We start from the raw sequence: 20,863 nt of genomic DNA on the forward strand, positions 1-20,863 counted from the left end.
GATATTCCTATTGCCAAAAGGAAGGGTGTGAAATCTTGTACTCAACATCCTATCTCACAGTTTGTATCATACTCTCATTTGTCATCCTCATATAGAGCATTTGTGTCCAATATTTCCTCTGTTAGTATTCCTAACCATTTTCAGAATGCTCTTGCTATCTCTGAGTGGAAACTAGCCATGATTGAGAAAATGAAAGCACATAGGAAGAATGGCACTTGGGAATTGACTGAGTTACCTACGGGCAAACGACCTGTGGGCTGTAAATGGGTATATACTGTGAAACACAAAGCAGATGGGTCTATTGAGCGTTACAAGGCAAGACTTGTGGCAAAAGGGTTTACTCAGACATATGGCATTGATTATCAGGAGACCTTCGCACCCGTGGCTAAAATGAATTCAGTCAGAGTACTTCTCTCTCTAGCAGCTAATCTAGATTGGCCGCTTTATCAGTTTGATGTTAAGAATGCTTTTCTCCATGGTGACCTTGAAGAAGAAGTATATATGGACATTCCTCCGGGTTTTGAGGATCATCAAACAGAAGGCAAAGTATGCAAACTTCGGAAGTCATTATATGGTCTCATACAGTCTCCAAGGGCTTGGTTTGAGAGATTCACTCAGGCTATGTTTAAATATGGCTTCAAACAAAGTCAGGCAGCTCACACATTGTTTGTGAAACATTCCTCATGCGGTAAGACTACAGCACTTATTGTTTATGTAGTTGACATAGTTCTTACAGGCAATGATAGTGGGGAAATACCTCTATTGAAGAAATATTTAGCCAAAGAGTTTGAAATCAAAGACTTAGGAAGCTTGAAGTATTTTCTGGGAATTGAAGTTGCTCGCTCTAAGGATGGGATATTTATCTCACAGAGAAAATATGTGCTTGACCTGTTGAAGGAAACTGGGATGCTTGGCTGCAAGGCATGTGCCACCCCACTGGAACCCAATCAAAAATTGGGGGATGATGAAAGAGGAGAAGTTGTGGATAGGGGGAGCTATCAACGATTAGTGGGTAAGCTCATTTACCTATCTTACTCCCGTCCTGATATTACTGTTGCTGTCAGTGTAGTTAGTCAGTTTATGCATGCTCCTCATCAGATTCACTTTGAGGCTGTCATGAGAATCTTGAGGTATTTGAAGTCTGCTCCTGGTAAGGGTCTGTATTTTTCAAAGTATGATCATCTTCGTGTAGAAGCCTGTAGAAATTTAATGTATAAAGAGAAATAAAGAATTGTATTATTGATTGATGTATGTTATGTATTACAAATGGCGAGGGGCTCCTTATATAGGAGATGTAGTGGAGTAGGTGGTAGTAGGTGGTAGTGGTAGGTGTGTAGTAGGTGGTGGTAGGTGTAGTAGGTGGAGTAGGTGATAGTAGGTTTTAACAGCCCCCGCAAACTCAAGGGAGATAGGAACTAACCAACTTGAGTTTGGAGAGAGTAATAAAACAAGAAAATAATCTGAAAAATAAAAAATGGATAGGAGACACTGTATGGTCGTGTCAGACCGTTGTAGAAGACTATGGTTATGGCAGACCGATGTAGAAGACACTGGCTCGTGTTGGACCGATGTAGAAGACAGTTTATGGGGTCATGTCGGACCGTTGTAGCAGACAATGTTGTGACAGTTGTTGTGACAGTTTACGGAGTCTTGCTGGACCCTTGTAGAAACTAACCGGAATCAATGTCGGAACAGTTTACAGAGTCTTGTCGGACCCATGAAGGAGCTAACCGGAATCAATGTCGGGACAGTTTACAGAGTCTTGTCGGACCCATGAAGGAGCTAACCGGAATCAATGTCGGGACAGTTTACAGAGTCTTGTCGGACCATGAAGGAGCTAACCGGAATCAATGTCGGGACAGTTTACAGAGTCTTGTCGGACCCCTAAAAAGTCACACCCTCAAAAGGTGTGCCCAATCTTTCAAAAGGCGTGCCATCAAAAGGCGTGCCCAATCCATAAAAAGACGCGCCATCAAAAGGCACGCCCATGTTGTCGTCGAGCGGCGAGCGGCGCATGATGCGCGTGTCTGCCTTGGCTATTTAACCAAGGTTGAGGCAAAGGCTATGCAAACCAGTCTGAAACCGCCGATCATTCTGAAATACTCTGTAAACACTCTGTAACCAATCCTTCTCTGAAAGTACCAGTCGGAAATCGCTGCTTCGCTGAAACACTCAGCAACCCAAAAACATGGCCTCGTCTTCCCGTTCAGCTACCCAGAATATGGCCTCTTCGTCCCGTGGTCTGCTCACTCTCTTTCCCGACCTCAACGAGTCAACAAGAGAGATAACTGGTGCGGTGGCCAGTGAACCTCAACCAAGCACCTCTGGTTTTGCTCCGTTGAACTTTTTGATGCGGTCGGTGGAGCAAAAAATGGCGGTGCAAACTGATATTGAGGCCAATCAGTATACTTTGAAGTCATGTGTGGAGACCATGACGGCGGTCACAAACCTGTCGCACCAACTGCAGAGTAGGACAAATGAGGTGCAACAGTTAAACGCCCAACTGGCTCTGCTCCAGCGCATGTATAAGGATGCGCGAGCAGAGATAAGTGTGCTAAAGGCGGAAAATAAGGAGCTGAAGCGAAAGGCCTCCGTGATGTTCCGATTTGGAGGTCCGCCATATGCTGCACTGGAGGAGTATGGGAGAGTGAACGTGCTCGGTGGACTAGGAAGCACTGAGGCAACACCGTCAAGGGCCGCGCAGGACAGAGGCAAGAAGAAGAGACCGGCGGCAGAGTAGATAAGAAAAAATCCCGCCTGTGAATGTGTTGTTTGTTTGTTTGTTTGTTTTTTTTTTTTTTTTTTTTTGTAAAATTGTGATCGGGGTTGATCCCTGAGATGAATAAAATATGGTTTGTTGTGCAAATTGGTAAATTGTGTTTTGCAAACTCGAATGGGAGGTGTGGTAAGGCAGAAAAATCAAATGGAATGAATGTAGTGTTTTTTTTTTTTTTTTTTTTTTTTTGGTGAAAATAATAATAAGAATAAGAAATAAAATGAAGTGTTGGAAACCAGTGGCATCAATGAAGGCTAGTATAATATATTTGAGTGGGGAAAAGAATGATGGGTATGGTGATGATATAATAAAATAAAAGTGGATATGTGAAAGAGATTAAAAGTGGTTTGGAGAAAATAAAGAAAAATAATGGATTTTGAAATCAAACTGAGGAGAGAGAGAGGACAAGCCCACGTGGGTGTCTTGGCCCACGGTTGTGTTAAAACCTGCGTTTTTTTTTTTTGTTTTTTTAAATAATAATAATAATAAAGAAAAAATAAAGAAATAAAAGAAGAAAAGTAAAATGGGTTTGAAAAACTAGAGAGAGAGAGATGTCTCTGTGTGTCTGGTTTGCTCAGATCAAAGGAGATTGGAAACCAAGCAAACACATGGATTTTGGATTCTGAGTGTGTGCATAATAATAATAAAATGAATGAGTGGAGAGAGGTTTTATGTGTAAATAAAAGAAGAGTGGTGTTTGGTCAGACATGGGGGTGATCAAAGAGAATAAAAAAATAGAGGGTGAGGAACATGAGGATATGGGATAAAGACCAGAAAAAGTAAAAACAAATAAAAAAAAGAAAAAATAGATCGGCTTAGAATTCATTACTGAATTCAAAGAGAATAAAAAAATAAAGGGTGAGGAACAAGAGGATATTGTGGCAGATGATGTCTCTCCATTACTGAATCCTGTATCAACAGTCAGATGAACAGGGTTTGTAACTTCTCTGGAATAAAATTCATGAGTCAAAGCACTCCCTCCTGTGACACCAAAGCCTGTTGAAAACCATCCAACAATGACTTCTTTTGGGTGCACCTTCAGGTGGGATTGTAGCATATTATGATGAGAGTCTATATCCAATGCAACCTGATCAGAGGACTCGTTGTGAGGAATGGCGTAAGAGTTGCGAATATCAACGGTGCCATCAGGGTCAGTAACTGATAGGAGATCAACTTCAGGGTATTGCACATTTGTTGGCGGCAACCTAGTTACATGGAGGAGTAAGAAACAGAATGTGGTTGCCAGGTCAAGTGCAGAAGCTGAGTTTAGAGCTATGGCACAAGGTGTGTGTGAACTTTTATGGATCAAATTATTGTTGAGTGATCTAGTTATTGCTCAGACGGACTCCATGCGGTTATACTGTGATAATAAGGCCGCCATCAACATCGCTCACAATCCAGTTCAACATGACAGGACAAAACATGTTGAGATTGATCGCCACTTCATTAAGGAGAAACTCACTAGTGGTACCATTTGTACTCCTTTTGTCCAGTCTGGTGAACAACTTGCTGACATTCTCACCAAGGGAATTGAGAATAAACCATTTCATGACATATTAGGCAAGCTGGGCATGAGAGATATCTTCGCACCAGCTTGAGGGGGAGTGTTGGCATATTATATTCGCCGAAAGTCACTTAGCATATTATATTAGCCGAAAGTCACTATGGTCTGTAATCATTTTTATGCCTTGTAAATCCTAATCTTCATTTATAAATAAGGGGTGATATCTCATCATACCCTAAGCTGGTTACTCAAGCTTCAATAATCAATTTGGATTTATGCCTGGCAAGTCAATAATGGAAGTGATCTATCTTTTAAAGAGAATAATAGAAAAGTATAGAGAAAAGAAAAGAGACATTTATATGGTATTTATCGACCTTGAGAAAACATACAATAGAGTGCATCGGGATATAATATGGTGAGTATTGGAAAAGAAAGGGGTGACAAAAGGTTACATTGATGTGATTAAGGACATGTATGAAAGGATTGTGACCACTATTAGATCGCCTGCTGAAGAGACAAATGAATTTCCTATTACTGTAAAGCTACACCAATGATCTACCTTGAATCCTTATCTTTTTGCTTTAGTTATGAATGAATTGATGAGAAATATTCAAGATGACGTGTCATGGTATATGCTTTTTACAGACGATATCGTGCCAATGGATGAGACTAGAGAAAGAGTTAACACAAAGTTAGAGATTTGGAGAAAAACACTCAAATCTAAAGGATTCTGAATAAGCAAAACTAAGACAGAATACATGGAGTGTAAATTTAGTAACAATAACAATGAAAGCAAAGTAAAAGTGAAAGTGAAAATTGAGAATCAAAAACTGTCTAACAATGAACATTTTTATTATTTAGGATCGATTATCACAACAGCAGAGGAGATTAATGTAGCTATGGCCCATAAGATTTAGGTGGGATGGTTTAAGTGGACGTACTGTGCAATAAATAAATACCCACTCGACTAAAAAATAAGTTCTATAGAACAGCTATTAAACCAGCGATGTTATATGAGACGGAGTGTTGGGCAACCAAAAAACAACATACAGATAAAATGAGTGTGGCTGAGATGAAAATGCTAAGGTGGATGTGTGACAAGACTAGACAAGACAAAATTAGGAATGAGTGTATTCGGGAATAGGTAGGAATAACACCGATAGAAGATAAGTTAAGAGAGAATCAATTGAGATGGCTTAGTCATATTCAACGGAGACCAACAGAGGTAGTAATAAAAAAATGCGATGCAGTGATGGTAGCTAGAAGTGTTAGAGGACCAAGTAGGCCTACATTAACATTAGCTAGCATTGTAAATAGAGATATAGATATACTTAATTTGACTAACGAAATGGCCTTTGATAGAGCCGCATGGAAAAGCAAGATTCATGTAGCCGACCCTATTTGATGGGACTTAAGACTTTGTTTGGTTGGTTGGTATATCACATCATCTCCTATCTCACCATCCTTATTAATAATCAAACCTAAGTAACAAAATGTTCACTATTTGTTATCTATTAGTTTTCAATCTTCACTTCTCCATTATTTCCACTTATACTATTGCTAAAGTTACATTCCATATATTCAGTTTTATTTCTACTAATTTCAAACCATTTTGACTCAAGTACTCCTCTCCAGATTTCTAATTTAGTGAGTGTTAATTCCTTCCTTAGTTTCCTCTATTAGAACAATATCATCAACGAATAACATACATCACCTTGAATGTGTTTAGTTAATTAATCCATAACTAAGGCAAATAGGTACAACCACACAGTGATTGGAATTCTCTAGTTTCTCACGCAGGTGATCCAATTGTAGCCATAGCTCCATTATAATATATCTTTTAGTTACACAATTTTTCTCCAAAACCCACCATATAATATCTCTAACTACCTTATTATAAGCTTTTTCTAGATATATATAAAAACCATATGTAGATCGTTCATTTAGTCTCTGTACTTTTCTTTTAATCTTCTTAATAAATAAGTTGCTCCAACAGCTTACCTAACTAGCATAAATCCAAATTGATTCTTTGACACAGTTGTCATTACCCTTGAACAATGTTTGATCACTTTCTTCCAAAATTTCATGTATGGCTCAGCAACTTAATGCCTCTATTATTGTTGCAATTTTGAATCTCTTTTTTATTTTTATATATAGTTACTAAAATACTTTTTTCTCCACTCGTCAAGCACTTTTCTTCCACTCGTCAAGCACTTTTCTATTCATTACAATCTTATTAAAGAATTTTGTTAACCAAGACACACCCTCCTTACCAAAGTTTTTAAAGGCGAATGCATATCTCAAAGCGTTTCACCCCTTATGATGCGAGATGTAAGCCTCAAGGTGTTGAGGCGTAAGCATTTCAAATTTTAATATTTAGTGAATGAATTAAATATTTTAAAATAGTAAAAAAATAAATAAAAACAAAATTAAATATGAAGGTGTAAATACTTTTCACCTTAAGGCATTGAACATTTTACTACATAGAAGGAAGTTTTCCTTGAAATTGATATTCTTAACTTTAGTGATTGAGCTTCTCACTTGACCATTAACTGTGTTTTTTTATTTTTTATTGATCATTTACTTAATTTTTCCTGTAGAATATAGTTGCAAAAATGGATTCTTTTTATTTTTTTATGTTTAAACAATCTAATAGGCTAAGTTTAACCAAATCTCAAGGCACTCTCTGCATGTGCGTACTCCTCACATGCTTATGCACAAAAAACGTACAAAGCGCACTCAAAGCGCATGTCTCAAACTATGATGCGCAAGCCTTTGGGGAGTCATGCCTAAAAATCAAAACCTTAATGCGTTTTACCTTAGTCTCAAGGCGAGGCGAGCATTGAGGAAAGCCTTTTAAAACTCTGCTCCTTACCTAAACATTTCCAAACCTCAATAGGGATACAATCTAGTCCTAATGCCTTACTTGATTTCATCTTCTGCAATGCAACTTCAACCTCAAACTCCCTTAATTGACGATAAAAATATATATTCTCTACTTCTATCAATGCTATCATATTCCTCTCCTCTTAAATTTTGTACATTTTTTTGTTTAAAAGTTTCTCAAAATAACTTTTCTACCTTGTCCTAATCTCCCCATCTTTCACTAACACACTTAAATCCCTATTTTTTTATACACTTAACATGATTAAAGGCTCTCGTTTCACATTTTCTTAGTTTATTAAGTTTGTAAATGTACTTTACTATCTAATCCAGCAGGCTTTTAACTTAGCATCTCTAATTGTCCTTTTAACCTCCTTATTTGCCAACTAGTATCCCTTAAAGTTTTCCTCATTTTTATCCTTTTGCCATTGTTTAAAACAGTCCTTTTTTATTCTAACTAGGGCTCATATCTCACTATTCCACCACCAAGTATCTTTAGATATAGGACATATTCCTTTTGACTCTCCAATGACTTATTTTGATAGTCTTTTCATGCCTTCCACCATTGTATTAAGCATGTTATTAGCATCATCTTCAAAACTCCACGCTACTTTAAGCAATTTGTCCTTAAATATTTCTAATTTCTCACCCTTTAGATTCCATCATCTGGTTTGTGGGGTTTTAATCTCCTTTTTGGTTTGATTTTTCCCTTTAATAATATATCTAGAATTATTAGTGAATGTATTAAAAAAAGTATAGCATGCCCAACTTCATTAAGGTGGTGATACAAGGTACAAAGTGTTGGACCTTAATCGAAAAAATCAAATTGAAAATATATCAATTAGAAAGAAGGAAAATCACATTCCCAACTAATCCAATCAACAAGGAATGTTCAGAAGGCAATGTGGAACACATATATTGTGAAGGAAGCTATATGCCTAAGAGATTTGGATAGTGATCTGGGGTTGTAGCAGAACTTGACTATTGAGTACTGCAACAACCCACATGCCATATATTTCACTACCAATCAGATGTACAATGAGAAGAACAAGCATATTGATGACAAGGAGCAAGTGCACTTCATCCGAGATGTGGTTTCATAGGGTGCTATTATAGAGCAGAAGATTCCCACCACAGAGAATCTAGCAAATATGATGATGAAATCTATTCCAATAGCCAAGTTGCATGAACTTGTAAAGTTAAGGAGGTGAGAAGAATTTCTATTTTCAACGAACAGCTAGAGAACTGTTCAAAAAATTGGCTCACTTTTGAGCCATGCTTTTCAACCTATATAAAAAGGTAGTCCGATTTTAACAAAAATGGGTTAGGTGAGGCCGACTGCAATGGCCAGCCAAAATGGAGAACAAAACAAGCACCGGCCAACCAATACAGAAAATATAAATGGTAAGCAAGCCTTATCTGTTTACACATTATGACCCTGAAGCTACCAATCACAAATATGGGCTTGATTTCTCAACAACATGCCAGCAACGGGAAATCAATACAAAAAAAAGAATGTGAGTAAAAATATAGAGTTTCTTGTCCAGAGTATATTTAGGTGTATAGAAGTTCGGGTATAATTTGGCGTATAGAGTGAGCTTCTTCCTCTCTCTGGTTAAGACTCAAAAGTATCATGTATCGTGCATCTCGTTTGGAAAATCAACTTTGGTAAGCCAAGTACAAGCCTCATCCTGTAATGTATTTTACCAAAAAGTACTCCCAATTTTGTGCCTAGTGTTTGAGGCACTCCCTTAGTAGGAGTGATGTCTGGGTTCGAGTCTCACCATTGCGTTATGCAACTTCCCCTTCCCCTATTCCCCTTTACCTATTGCAAGAGGGGCAAATTGCAAAAAATATTTTAAGGAAATTATTTAACATCAAAACAAATGGAATGCAACTGTGCAAGTGTAGAGACACGATTATACCACACCATGTGCAACAAAATGGAAAAAACAGATAAGAAACGGTATGCAAGCCGTGAGAACATCTGCTGTTGATACATATATGTGTGTCTGTGTGTGTGTGCGTGTGTGTGTATTAATGCATGGTTTGAAAACTAAGAATACTCACACAATATTCATGATCACAAGCATGTTTGTTGATACCAAATAGGCTTTCAGTGACATCTGCATAATACTTGGAACCATTCTCATTAAATTTGGAATTTTTAACAGCTTCACAGGTACGTCTGAAATCTTTGGCATCCTGAGCAGCAACTTTAGGACTCCGGGATTTGTAAGAACAAGTGCTTTCTTCAATATTAATAGGAGTGCAAGTACTGATGGCGCATTTGGAGGCAACTTCTGAGACATCCTGCCAGACCAAAAGAATAAAACATTTAACCACCAACTTATCCATAAGGAAAGCAAAAGACAGGAGTTTGATCCAACAAATTTTCCACCTGGAATTCACAGGCAGGACCAGCCAAGTTATCTCCACTCTTAACTGTAAACAAGCAAAAAACTCACTCAGTACTTAGTTTTTTTAATAAGCATATTATGTTCAAAGAAATTAGTGTTAAAGCTCACATTCATCACAAGTGGCAACATCCTCTTTTGGACCTCTATGTTTTGCTCTTGGGCACTCTACCTCATCATGCATTTCACCTTCATCGTCAGAAAGGATTACACGGATGCGTTTATGACCAACAAATGTTTGCTGACTATCAGTAGATCTAGGCACACTTTTAGGCAAAGATTGAGTTGGCTTTGTAGCAGTCACAGGCACAAAAGCAGTTTTCAGTTTGGCTGAATATTTATGGGGATGAAGAAGTGAAATCAAAGGTAGGTCATCGTTTAGCTCTTCCACTCTAGCATGAGATTGTGATGTCACAGAATTGTATTTACTTGTCTCTTGGGAACAGCTCATATCAGACCCATTTGGTGATTGATCATCTCCTTCTGTTTCAGTTTCAGAGCAACAATCCTGCTCCACATTTTGTGCTTCAAGCTCTTTTGTTGTTGACTGCTTCAATTTGTCAATTAGCAATTGCAGCCTCCTAAACGGGATCATAATTAGTTCCCCAATAAAGGTACATAAGTGCTTAATTTCATATTTGAAAACAAATTACATGACTGACTTCCGTAGTTTCTAAAGTTTAAAAGAGATAAAAAAAAATTAAAAAAAAAAAAATAATAAAACTCAAAGGATCCAAATAATATTTCTATCTCAACTTCCCTAGTTTCAACATAACAATGGATTACTCCTTTGGCCTAAGCATTTTGGTTTTTCTAGCTTTTTTCATCTTTTGTGAATTTTTTTAAATTGTAGAAAAAAAAAAATTTACTTTTTTGGTGCCTCTAGACTAGAAGACCCTTAAAAAAAATTAAAAAGGAAATAGAGTTGAAAAAAAAAAAACAATTTCAGTCTTTTTTGAACAAAAATTGACTTTTTCTGTCTTTAGTGGACTTTGTATAATTAAAAAAAATCAATTTTTTAAAATTTTTAGGGTTTTCTAGTCCAAAAGAACCTTAAAAAAATTAAAAATAATTTTTAATTTGAAGGGACCGCGTGAAGAAGAAAAATTCATGTAGCCAACCCCATTTGATGGGACTCAAGGCTTGGTTTGGTTTGGTTTGGTTTGGAATGAAAATATTGTGAAAAATAAGTACGCTAAAGAAATAAATAAATAAAAACCTCAATTTCATAGGCTTTTTGTCAACAAAAATTGACTTTTCCATCTTCAGTGAACTTTGAAAAAAGGAATTCAGTTTTTCTTAAGTTTTAGGGTTTTCTAGTCCAGAAAAACCATTTAAAAAAATCAAGAGTTCATTAAAGGCAAAACCAGAAAAAAGGCAGCATAAAAATGCTCAGCCAAAGGATTAGCCCAAAATTTAATAAGCTCCCTAAATGTTTAAAATAGTAGCAAAAACTACATTTACCTGGCCTCTTCAACATTGTCAAATCTTATCATGTGGCTATAGTGCATATTCTCCAGTGCAGATAACTGAACAGAAGGAAGGTCCGCTTTTAGAGCAATCCTGCAATATGTATAACACCATGAGCACAGATAAAACTGACCCTTTAAAATTTATTCATTAACAGGGGTGCACTGGTATGCAGCTAAAATGAAGAAAATCATTCTAATTGGCACTGGAATTATTTCTATGGCTTATATGGATTATATAACTTCAAAAGGTCAGGTAATCACCTTTATTTGTTCACTTATTTATTTGTTTTTATAAACAACCAACATGGCAACAGCTTTACTTCAGGATTACTTATTGAATACGGGAATGATTTGATGTGCCTAAAGATATATCTCAACGTCGTACTTCTCTTGCAATTGAGATGGACTTCAATGTCTTTCTTTAATATCACAAAAAATAAAATAAAACAAAATAAAAACTCTATTAATGCTCAGAAATCATAAGGTCCATTAACAAATGAATTCTAGTAGCCAGCACATGGCATATTTCTCCATCCAAAAATATGAAAAATATTTTAAATTCCACAAAACAAATGCAATAAATAGAATATAGGATCCAAGAATAAAGACACTTACCCATAACCCTCTTCAAATGCACTTAAAGCACCTGCACAATTACCATCAGAATCCAAAACATCTCCAATATTAATCTTCGCTAATGCTTGCCCCTGAATCACTACCAAACTACCAGTTCAGAATAATAATATACGAAGTATAGAAAGAAAATAATAACATAAAGTTGCATATTCATGTACGGAGCACCAATATTTGTGCAATGTTATCTAGTGATTCGACAGTTCCAAGTGTAAGTGCAATTAACTACCAAGGTCATGTAGAAACCCTTAATTTCACAAATATCACTTTTAAGTACTTACATACATTTTTTTTGTAATCTTTCCCATTAAAACACACACACACACATATTTATATAAGAAAATAAATAAAGGAAATTTAGCACATGGCATTTTATACAACTTACCTCCAAGTTGCCAATTGATTTGTAGATCTCCCAACTTTTTGTGTACCATTTTAGTGCTTTGCTGAAATTCCTAAGCCTCTGGTATGACTCTCCAATGACCAGAAATGAGTCACTCAGCTTTTCTTTGTCGCAGAGTTCACTTGCTACTCTCTTCTTCCTTTTGGCAAATTCACGATGCTAAACACAAATATTTCACAAAAATGCACAGCTTCAATCCATTTACAGAAAAGAGAATACTAAAATGAAAATATAATTTCAGATTCGTAGTTCATATAAATATCTAATATTTATTCAAATTTTAACACATATTACAACTAAGTAGAAAAACTAATTGCTAGACATACTAATATATTTAATATATAAAAAATATATAAACTCCCATAGACGCTTCCAACCTTAGAAATCTATATGCCTCCGCTCCTGCTCCCGTTCCCCTTCCCGCCCCCGTCCCCATCCCCGTTTTGTGCAAACTAAGATCTAGATCTGCTAATAACAGTGTAAAGTTGGCTCCTTCTGCAATATCTACTTTATACATTGAAAAGAAACTTGTAGTTCTTACCATGCCAACTTCAGACCAAAGTGAAAGTTCACCATCTGAAAAGCTTCACTTTGAGAAGTCATCTTGTATGATGATTTCTGTCATTAATAAATTTTTCAGACTGGAAATGTGGACTACTAGAAATGTTAGAGAGTGTTTCACTAGATAAAAAACTATAAAGGAGTCCCAAGCGATGAGTGCATTGTTGTGAAATCAGGAATCGAATCGTAAATTGTTTTGTTAAAATAATGAATCGTGAATTGTAAGATTTATTTTATATAATATTATATATAATTTCCTATATGACATACATATAAAAAAATACAGTGTTTAAATTAAGTAAATATCAATAAAACTAAATTGTATATATGTATATACGTGTAAAATCATATATATCAATATAACTAATTGATCTCCACTATACATCTTTATAGTTTGGTAAAAATGATTTCGTTTTCATGCATTATGTGACAAAAACAAAAACAGAGTTGAATCACAATGAATCATATTGAATCACAAATTGAATCATAAGATTCACTTAATTTCCAATTCAACAGCACAATTCTAATCATTTTTGTTGAAACTCATATCGAATCGTGAATCTTACAATTCTAACAACCATGGATGAGTGTGAGTTTTACCCATACTGTCATCTTTTTTATGTTTTTATTAAGAAATTTATTGGATAGAGTTATAGAACAACATTCCACATTTAAATCATAATCATAATCACACCTCATATCGAATCGCACCTCCACAACACCATCAAACTGCCACAATATTCCATATTCATAATCATAATCATAGACCCACTGCATGTCTATTCCTTAATACTAACCACACACCCCCGTCTCTTTCCTTTCTCCCCCTCACATCCAAGTAACCACCAATCACCATAATTGAAACCCTCAATTTCTTAAAATCTCCGTGGATAAATACACAATTTAATAACTCAATAATTGACCCAAATGCTGACAATCTAAAAGATAATAATAATAATAATAATAATAATAATAATAATAAATCCAAGACTCTAATTATGAGAACAAAGATTGTATTGAGCTCAATAAGTTGTTTATGTAAGTAATTTTTTCTCATATATATGTATACAAGTGCACAACATTTACATTGATATATGTTTTTAAGGAAGCAAATGGTGCCTGATGTGACGATGGTAGCGTGGTCTGTGATGGCTTTTGGTGGTGAATTTTGATGGTGGGATTGGGCTGTTTATTTTTTGCGCATGATGTTGGGTTGTCTACGTATGGGTTTGTGTAGGAGATTATTGGATGGATTCATGGATCCTTGGAGATAAACTGTGGTTTTGAAAAAGATCTAAAAGGACTGTTAGAGAAAACAGACTAAGAGAAAATAAAAGAGACCCAACTGGTCTGTTGGAGAAGAAAGGGTAAAAATGTCTAAATACATAATATAAATGAGCATATGATGCTCATTGTCCTTTTTCCATTAATTTTAGGACGGAGAGATAACATAAGGGTGTTTAGTGTTACAGGTCAATACTTTAAGTGGTGTACCCAACTGGTAAAATAGTTTAAGTGGTGCAAGTTAAAAACGGGTCATAGGTGAGGGGGGTTTATTATAATTTACCTTTTTTTAGAAATGATGCAGGCCAATGCCTACAAGGCTGGTCTCAAAACCAAAAGGGTCTTGACCAACAGAAGGGAATAGTCCAAGGATGCCAATCATTGAGGACAACTGACGCCACTTGATATTGCTAATTGTGGCTGCTGCTCAACACGACCAAGCCACACACTTGATTGTAGAAGGAATCAATCACTCTAAGAAAAAGAAACGTTGTAACCAAATATATTCATATCAAAAAGTCTGCTTCTCAATTCATTCATTTGATATTTTATACAAATTACAATAGATTTATCTCAGTTAGCCCATCATACTTGGTGCCCGAGTCTTTCCAAGACATTGCATACTACATTTTACTATACAGTCAAAGTACATCATCATTTGTACATCATCAGAACACAACTTATAAAGAAGACTTCAACTACCAACTCATAGCAATAAAGGACTCCTAATAAACTTTGACTAAGTAAATAAGACACTTAGATAATATCAACACATCTAAACCAAGGTTTTGTCCGGAGAGAGAGAGAGAATGTAAAATACACATAGACGTGTAATATGCACTCGTATGCTACCATAAGCTGAGAATGGAGTAAATTAAAGCAGGAAGTGAAACACGTATAAAAATATTAGCATTTGGCAACATTTACAGTTTTTTGTTTTTTGTTTACAAAAAACATTAAGCATGTTTATGTTTATTTTTTGGTTAAAACAAAAACAAAAACATATTTGATATTGATACACATGATTTTTAAAATTTTGTTTTATAAACAAGAGAAAGAGGTGGCCAGCAGGTGGTTATCGACAGTTGTCCAAATGTGGTTATTGGTCATGCAGATGTTGTGATCGGAGGTTGTTTTCAACTATCGAAGGTGGTTGGCGGTGGTTGGCAGTGGCCGAAGATGTTGTTGGTCACCGGAGCTGATGGCTAAAGGTTGTTGCCGACGGTTGGAGATGGTGGTAAGGCGCCAAAGGTGGATCATGGCAAGAGGTGGTGGCCCAAGGTGGTGGTTGTCGGTGGGAGGTGGTGGCTGGAGGTGGTCTTTGGAAGAGGTCACCAGGTGATGGTGGTCGGAGGTGGGGGTGGGGCAGTTGTCATTTGAAAGGAAAGGTCCTTTGTATAGGGTTCCAAACCTGCACACCCTAATGAGAAAGCCCTTTCTATCTTGTTAGTACAGCAACCCGTACCTTTCAATGAAAAAATGGGATTTGAGAGGACCACTAGCTAGCAGATCAGTGGGGTGATGAGCAGCGGTGGTGGCCGGAAGAGGTGGGAGGAGGAAAACAAAAAAAATCTAAACACGTGAAACCAACTTTTTATGGTTACAAAAATTTTGGTAAATTGTGTAAACTATTTACTTGTTTTTAAAAATGAAAATAGATACCAAATGAGCTTTTGTTTACATTTTTCAGAATTTGTTGTAAATATAAACAGCAAACTGTAAACATAAACGTTACCAAACAAACAAAAATATAAATTCTCATAGAAATTATTTCTGCATTGAGAAGTAATTCAACAGTTAAGAAGAATTATAACCAAAATAAAAAATGAGGACAGGATAAAAACGTACTTTCAGCCATGCAAAGATAATACTTGATTTCTCTATAAGACAATCAAGAGATGCATTCTGCTGCAGCAGACACTTCCGTTCATTAGCTGTGCCTCTAACCATGGGAATGTTTCTTATCAGCTTCTTCAGATTCTGTTCTTCTTTCTTTAACTCATCCATTACCTTCATTGCTTCTCTTACAGTTTCGATATTCTGACCAATCTGATCAGCCAAAGCATCCTCATCTTCCATGGACTTTGCCAGTTTGAGTGCCTTTTCATAGCAAAGAATTGCATCCTCACATTTCTGAACCCTGTAATGTAATTCCCCAAGATTGATGTACCCTTTTGCCTCTCCTTGGCAATGCCCAATTCTCTTACAAATGATGATGTCCTTTTCAATATGTTCTCGAGCTTTATCCCACTTCCTGAGCTCCATGTAAACTTTTCCAAGGTTATGATGGAGCCTACTGCGCCCATCATCATCTTCAATTACCTCCTCTTCATCACAAATTTGTAATCCTTTGATAAGAATCATCTGGGCTTGTTCCAAGTTATCAAGATCCATTTCAAGCATTCCAATGTTATTATGAGCATCAATGTACTCCTTGAGAAAAGAAGGTTTACCAATTGGTGGATTATCCTTAAGACTTTGGGCGAGGTTCATGGCAGATTTGAAATATTTTTTGGCATTCCGAACCGAATAGTGATCATCTTCAGATCTTAAAAACATTTCATGGTAAGTTCGACCAAGTTGGGTGCAGGCTCTTTGTTGCTCAATGAGGTCATTGCTGTCCTTGGCAAGCTCTAAATGCTTTTTCTGGGATCGAGGATTAAAATATATAAGTTGAAGAGAAAAATGCAAAAACTTGAAAATTGAACAAGGCAATGTAAATACAAAGTATTAAAGTTTATGGTGTTTTGGAGCTGTTAAAAACACCATTTTCCTTTTCTTTTTTTTTAATCTTGAAATTTAGGGCTTGAAAACAAATTAAAATTATGGGCAGTAAAACCAAAAAAAAGGAAAGAATAGTTTGGAGTTAAAAATGAAAATAGCTGGGAAGTCTGCGACCTCATTGATCCAACATTATTACAATTGACTGCTAACAAATAAAAAGTATAGTAATTGGAAGTTGAAAGAATGTCCAAATGACCACACATACTGAATTGGGTATTTGAAATGAAATTTCTTTATGAGTGAATTACAAAATGAAACGCCGTAATGGTACCTGCAAAATTACAACTAGCACTCTGTTTGGTTACTATTAAAGCACTTGAAAGAAGAAGAAGAAATGCACTTGTGTCGGAATTGACTTCAATTATTCCGATTTCTCAAAGAAAAGAACAAAAAAAAATAACAAAAATGGAAATCCAACCCTTTGGTAGTGTTTGATTAACTGAAATAAAACAGAATGTAATATCATTTCATCAAAATATTCATTAAAGACAAAATGTATTACAAATGGAATCATCATTCACAATTTCATTCCATATGAGAACCTAAAAGTAATGATGATTCTATTCCATTCCAGTCAAACTAATTCCAGTAAGGAGAAAAGAAGCAATACAATTATAATAATTTGTGAAACAGAGGAGGGAAAATAGAAAATTACCTGATAAATTAGGGCATCTTTGAAGTATTCAAGACGGAGATGGAGTTCACCGAGGGACTGACAAGTAGGAAGGAGTTGTTTCTCCGGAAGATACTTGACAGAGACCTCGTAGTCTTTGCGGAGCCATTTCAAGGCCTTGACGTACTCTCCTCTCTTCTTCAATATGTCTCCGATCATATTCGCCCACCGAGCCTCTTCCTGCCTGTTCCCCTCCTCCACCGCGTTCCTGTACGCTCGCTTCGCACCACTCAGCTCACCATCGTCTCCTCTCGCCATTGCTGATCTACGCTGCTGATTATGATGCTTTACTTGCTCCTCTTTTAGGGTTTTATTTTAAGGCTTTCATTTGCTTTGATTTTTTTTGGCGGTTTTGTGTTTGTGTTTGCGAACCCAAATAAATTCCCGCCAAGTACCTTTTCTTTTCCTTTTTCTTTTTCTTCATTTTTTTTTTTTTTTTTATATTACATGTACTAACTAGTGTGCCAATTAGTGTTAACCTACTCATTATACAAATTATAAATATTCAAAATTTCTAAAATTATGTCATATCATCTATTAATATATTAATTAATATATCAATTGGTACATATAGTATTATTCTCTTTTTTTTGAGAAAATTGGTGAAGAATTCACTTTAACAATTATTCAGTGTGTTCGGTTTCAGTTTTTTGAAAATTGAGTTTTTTATTTTTTGTATTTTTTTGTTTTTAATGAATATTTTTAAAATTTTAAACAATTTTTTTACTTTTTTAGATGTATCCCACTTAGATATATCTAAATAATAAAATATTTTTAAAAATTAATAAATACACAAAAATACGAAAAATGTATTGAATTTTCTTTTTCTTTTTTTTGTATTGTTTGGTGTTTAGTATATTTTTTTAAAAAAATTCACAAATATTATACTTTTTAAATATATTTATATTAGGTGTGTGTCTAAAATTTAAAAAAAAAAATGCTTAAAATATTTTTAAAAATTCATTGAAAACATTAAAATACAAAAAATACAAAAAAAATAGAATTTTCTTAAAACTATTTTCTAAAAACCAAAACCAAACAAAGTCATTCTTTTTTTTTTCGAGAAAATTGGTGAAAAATTCATTTTAAGAATTGTCTATGGTATTAAATCCAGGATATTTTCTTATTAGTAAGAGGTACACCTTTAGCAAAATAGTTTAGTAAGAAGTTATGAAAAACATTTTTTTTTTCAATTTTATCCTCAGATTTTTTTTTATTTGTTTGACTTTTTATTGACTATCTGTTCAAATTTATATCTATATGTTGAAATTTTTTCCCTATCTATTCAAAAAATTTCCTATTTGTTGTAGTTTTTTCCTTACTTGTTCAATTTTTTTGTCTATCTGTTTAGTTTTTTTCACTATAAAGTTCAAATTATTTTTATCTGTTGAAAATTGTCATTATTTGTTGAATCTAACTGTTGAAGTTCTTATATGTCAAAATTTTTATCTTATTAATTTTTGTCCAAACAAAAGCTATCTGTTGAAATTTATCTCTTCAAAAATTATGTCTACTCAAATTATTTGTTGAAATTTCATCATTTTTTTATTATCTGTTCAATTTTTAAACAAATTTGTTCAACAAACAACAAAGTTTCCTTTTATATGTTTAAATGCAACATCTACCTATAAACAACCACAACCACAACATACACATACACATTTCTTTACTGGAATAGAGAACCAAAACAAAAACAAAAACAAAAAAAAACATAAACATTTGTTTCTTTCTTTCTCTCTCCTATCTATAAAAATTAAAAAAAAAATATTATTTCTTTCATCAACAATAACAACACACATATCTAGAGAAGACATCTTTAAATGGTACCGATTCGCGAAAGAGCTGGGGAGAGGAGAGTTCAAAATCACGTACTAATTAGGGATGGTAATGGATAATCTATTATGTGGGTATTTATGGAGACCCAACCTAAATACATGAGTTTTTTCTTTTTTTTCTTATCCATTGGGTAGGGCAAGTGATATTCTTTAAATATCCACAGGGGATGGATTGGAGATGGGTACCCACTAATTTCCCCATATGTGTTTTTTTTTTTTTTTTTTTTGTAAGATTCACAACTAAAACTAAATATACATTCAATCTTTTTTCTTTTATTTATTTATTTATTTTTCCAGGTTCACAACCAACTCTTTTTTTTTTTTTTAAGATCCACAACCAAAGCTAAATATACATCCAATCTTTTTTTCTTTTTTTTTTAAGGTTCACAATCTTTTTTTAAAAAAATTTTTAAGATTCACAACCAAAGCTAAATATATATTCAATCTTTTTCTTTTGTTTTTTTTTTAATTTTTTTTTTTAAATTCACAACAAAGCTAAATATACATTCAATCTTATTTTATTTTATTTGGCTCAACAATAAAATCAAATACATATTAATTAACATTGGCACATTATTCTTGTCAAATTTTATACATATCTAGAATTTTTAAATTTATTTAAAAAAATTAAGGACACTGTTTAGTGAAGGTTTCGATTTAATTTTCTATGTTATTTTATTTTGTTATGTATTGTAATTTTCAGAATGGTTTGCTTGTTCTGAAATTTCAATTACCGAGTATGAATCTATTTGTTTTGTGTTATCACACAATTTATACAACATATATATATATATATATGAATGTATTTGAAAATAAAAAAAATTGTAAAGAATCGAAACAAGCATGAGTCGTGATTGGTTAGAAAGCATAGGCACAAAGATTTTTTTGCTGGAAAAACAAAAAGGGAATACAAAGTCTTACTAAATAATTTTTTTTAAAAATAAAAGAATTTTCTTAGTTATGAACAGATTTAACTGAAATCAGCTTGTTTCCCAATGTTATGCTTCATTTATTTAGATAGAAAATATTTTTTAATGAAAAATATTTTTTATAAAAAAAATTTAAAATATATATTTTTTATATTTGGTGGTGGTGGTAATGGAACGAAGGTGAAAATAGAGATTGTGACATAGTGATGGGGTGATGGCGGCAGTGATGATGGTAGTGGCTATGGTGATGGTAGTGTGATAGTGAAGTGAGAATAATGGTGATGGTGTTATGAAATTAGTAAAAATTTAATTGAAAAAAATATTTTTTTGTTTTTTAAAAGTAACAAGCAACAAAATTCGTTGGGGACTAAAGGAAGAAGATGGAGGATGGATTGGGTGTGATAAGGCATAAATATCTTAAAATAAGTGGTTCAGATTTGTTAAAGGGTATAATTAGATTTTGGATAAATTACAATGAATGGTTCAAATTTGCTAAGAGAAAGATGGTTTAATGTCTAAAATGTCCGCGGCTAAGAAATCAACAAACAATTCCTTGTTTATGTCCTGATGTAATTTAATATGGGTCTTATAACACTTTCTTCAAACAGGTTCTTTCACATTTTATTTCTTCAAACAGGCTCTTATAACATTGTAAACAAGTTCTTATAACATGTAGGGGAGAGAGTGAGAGTGAGAGTGAGAGTGAGAG

The 20,863-nt window shown here is 34.5% G+C and overlaps 1 protein-coding gene across 2 annotated transcripts in view; it reads right to left on the reverse strand.

Annotated features, from left to right (window-relative positions):
* TSK (tetratricopeptide repeat (TPR)-containing protein) overlaps positions 1-17,746 on the reverse strand; it is a 41,408-nt gene extending 23,662 nt beyond the window's left edge. For both annotated transcript variants that reach the window (XM_082886578.1, XM_082886573.1), the window contains exons 1-8: positions 17,373-17,746; positions 15,782-16,579; positions 12,071-12,247; positions 11,668-11,759; positions 11,045-11,143; positions 9,692-10,161; positions 9,565-9,608; positions 9,234-9,476 (exon numbers count right to left, since the gene is read on the reverse strand). In XM_082886578.1, the coding sequence (XP_082742704.1) occupies positions 9,234-9,476; positions 9,565-9,608; positions 9,692-10,161; positions 11,045-11,143; positions 11,668-11,759; positions 12,071-12,247; positions 15,782-16,579; positions 17,373-17,648 (2,199 nt within the window). In that variant the 5' untranslated portion in view covers positions 17,649-17,746. The remainder of the gene's footprint in view (positions 1-9,233; positions 9,477-9,564; positions 9,609-9,691; positions 10,162-11,044; positions 11,144-11,667; positions 11,760-12,070; positions 12,248-15,781; positions 16,580-17,372) is intronic.
* Positions 17,747-20,863: the final 3,117 nt, after the last annotated feature.

The sequence above is a fragment of the Camellia sinensis genome, chromosome 1, assembly GCF_055761805.1.
Source record: "Camellia sinensis isolate YWXY chromosome 1, ASM5576180v1, whole genome shotgun sequence".
In the NCBI taxonomy this organism is placed as follows: Eukaryota; Viridiplantae; Streptophyta; class Magnoliopsida; order Ericales; family Theaceae; genus Camellia; species Camellia sinensis.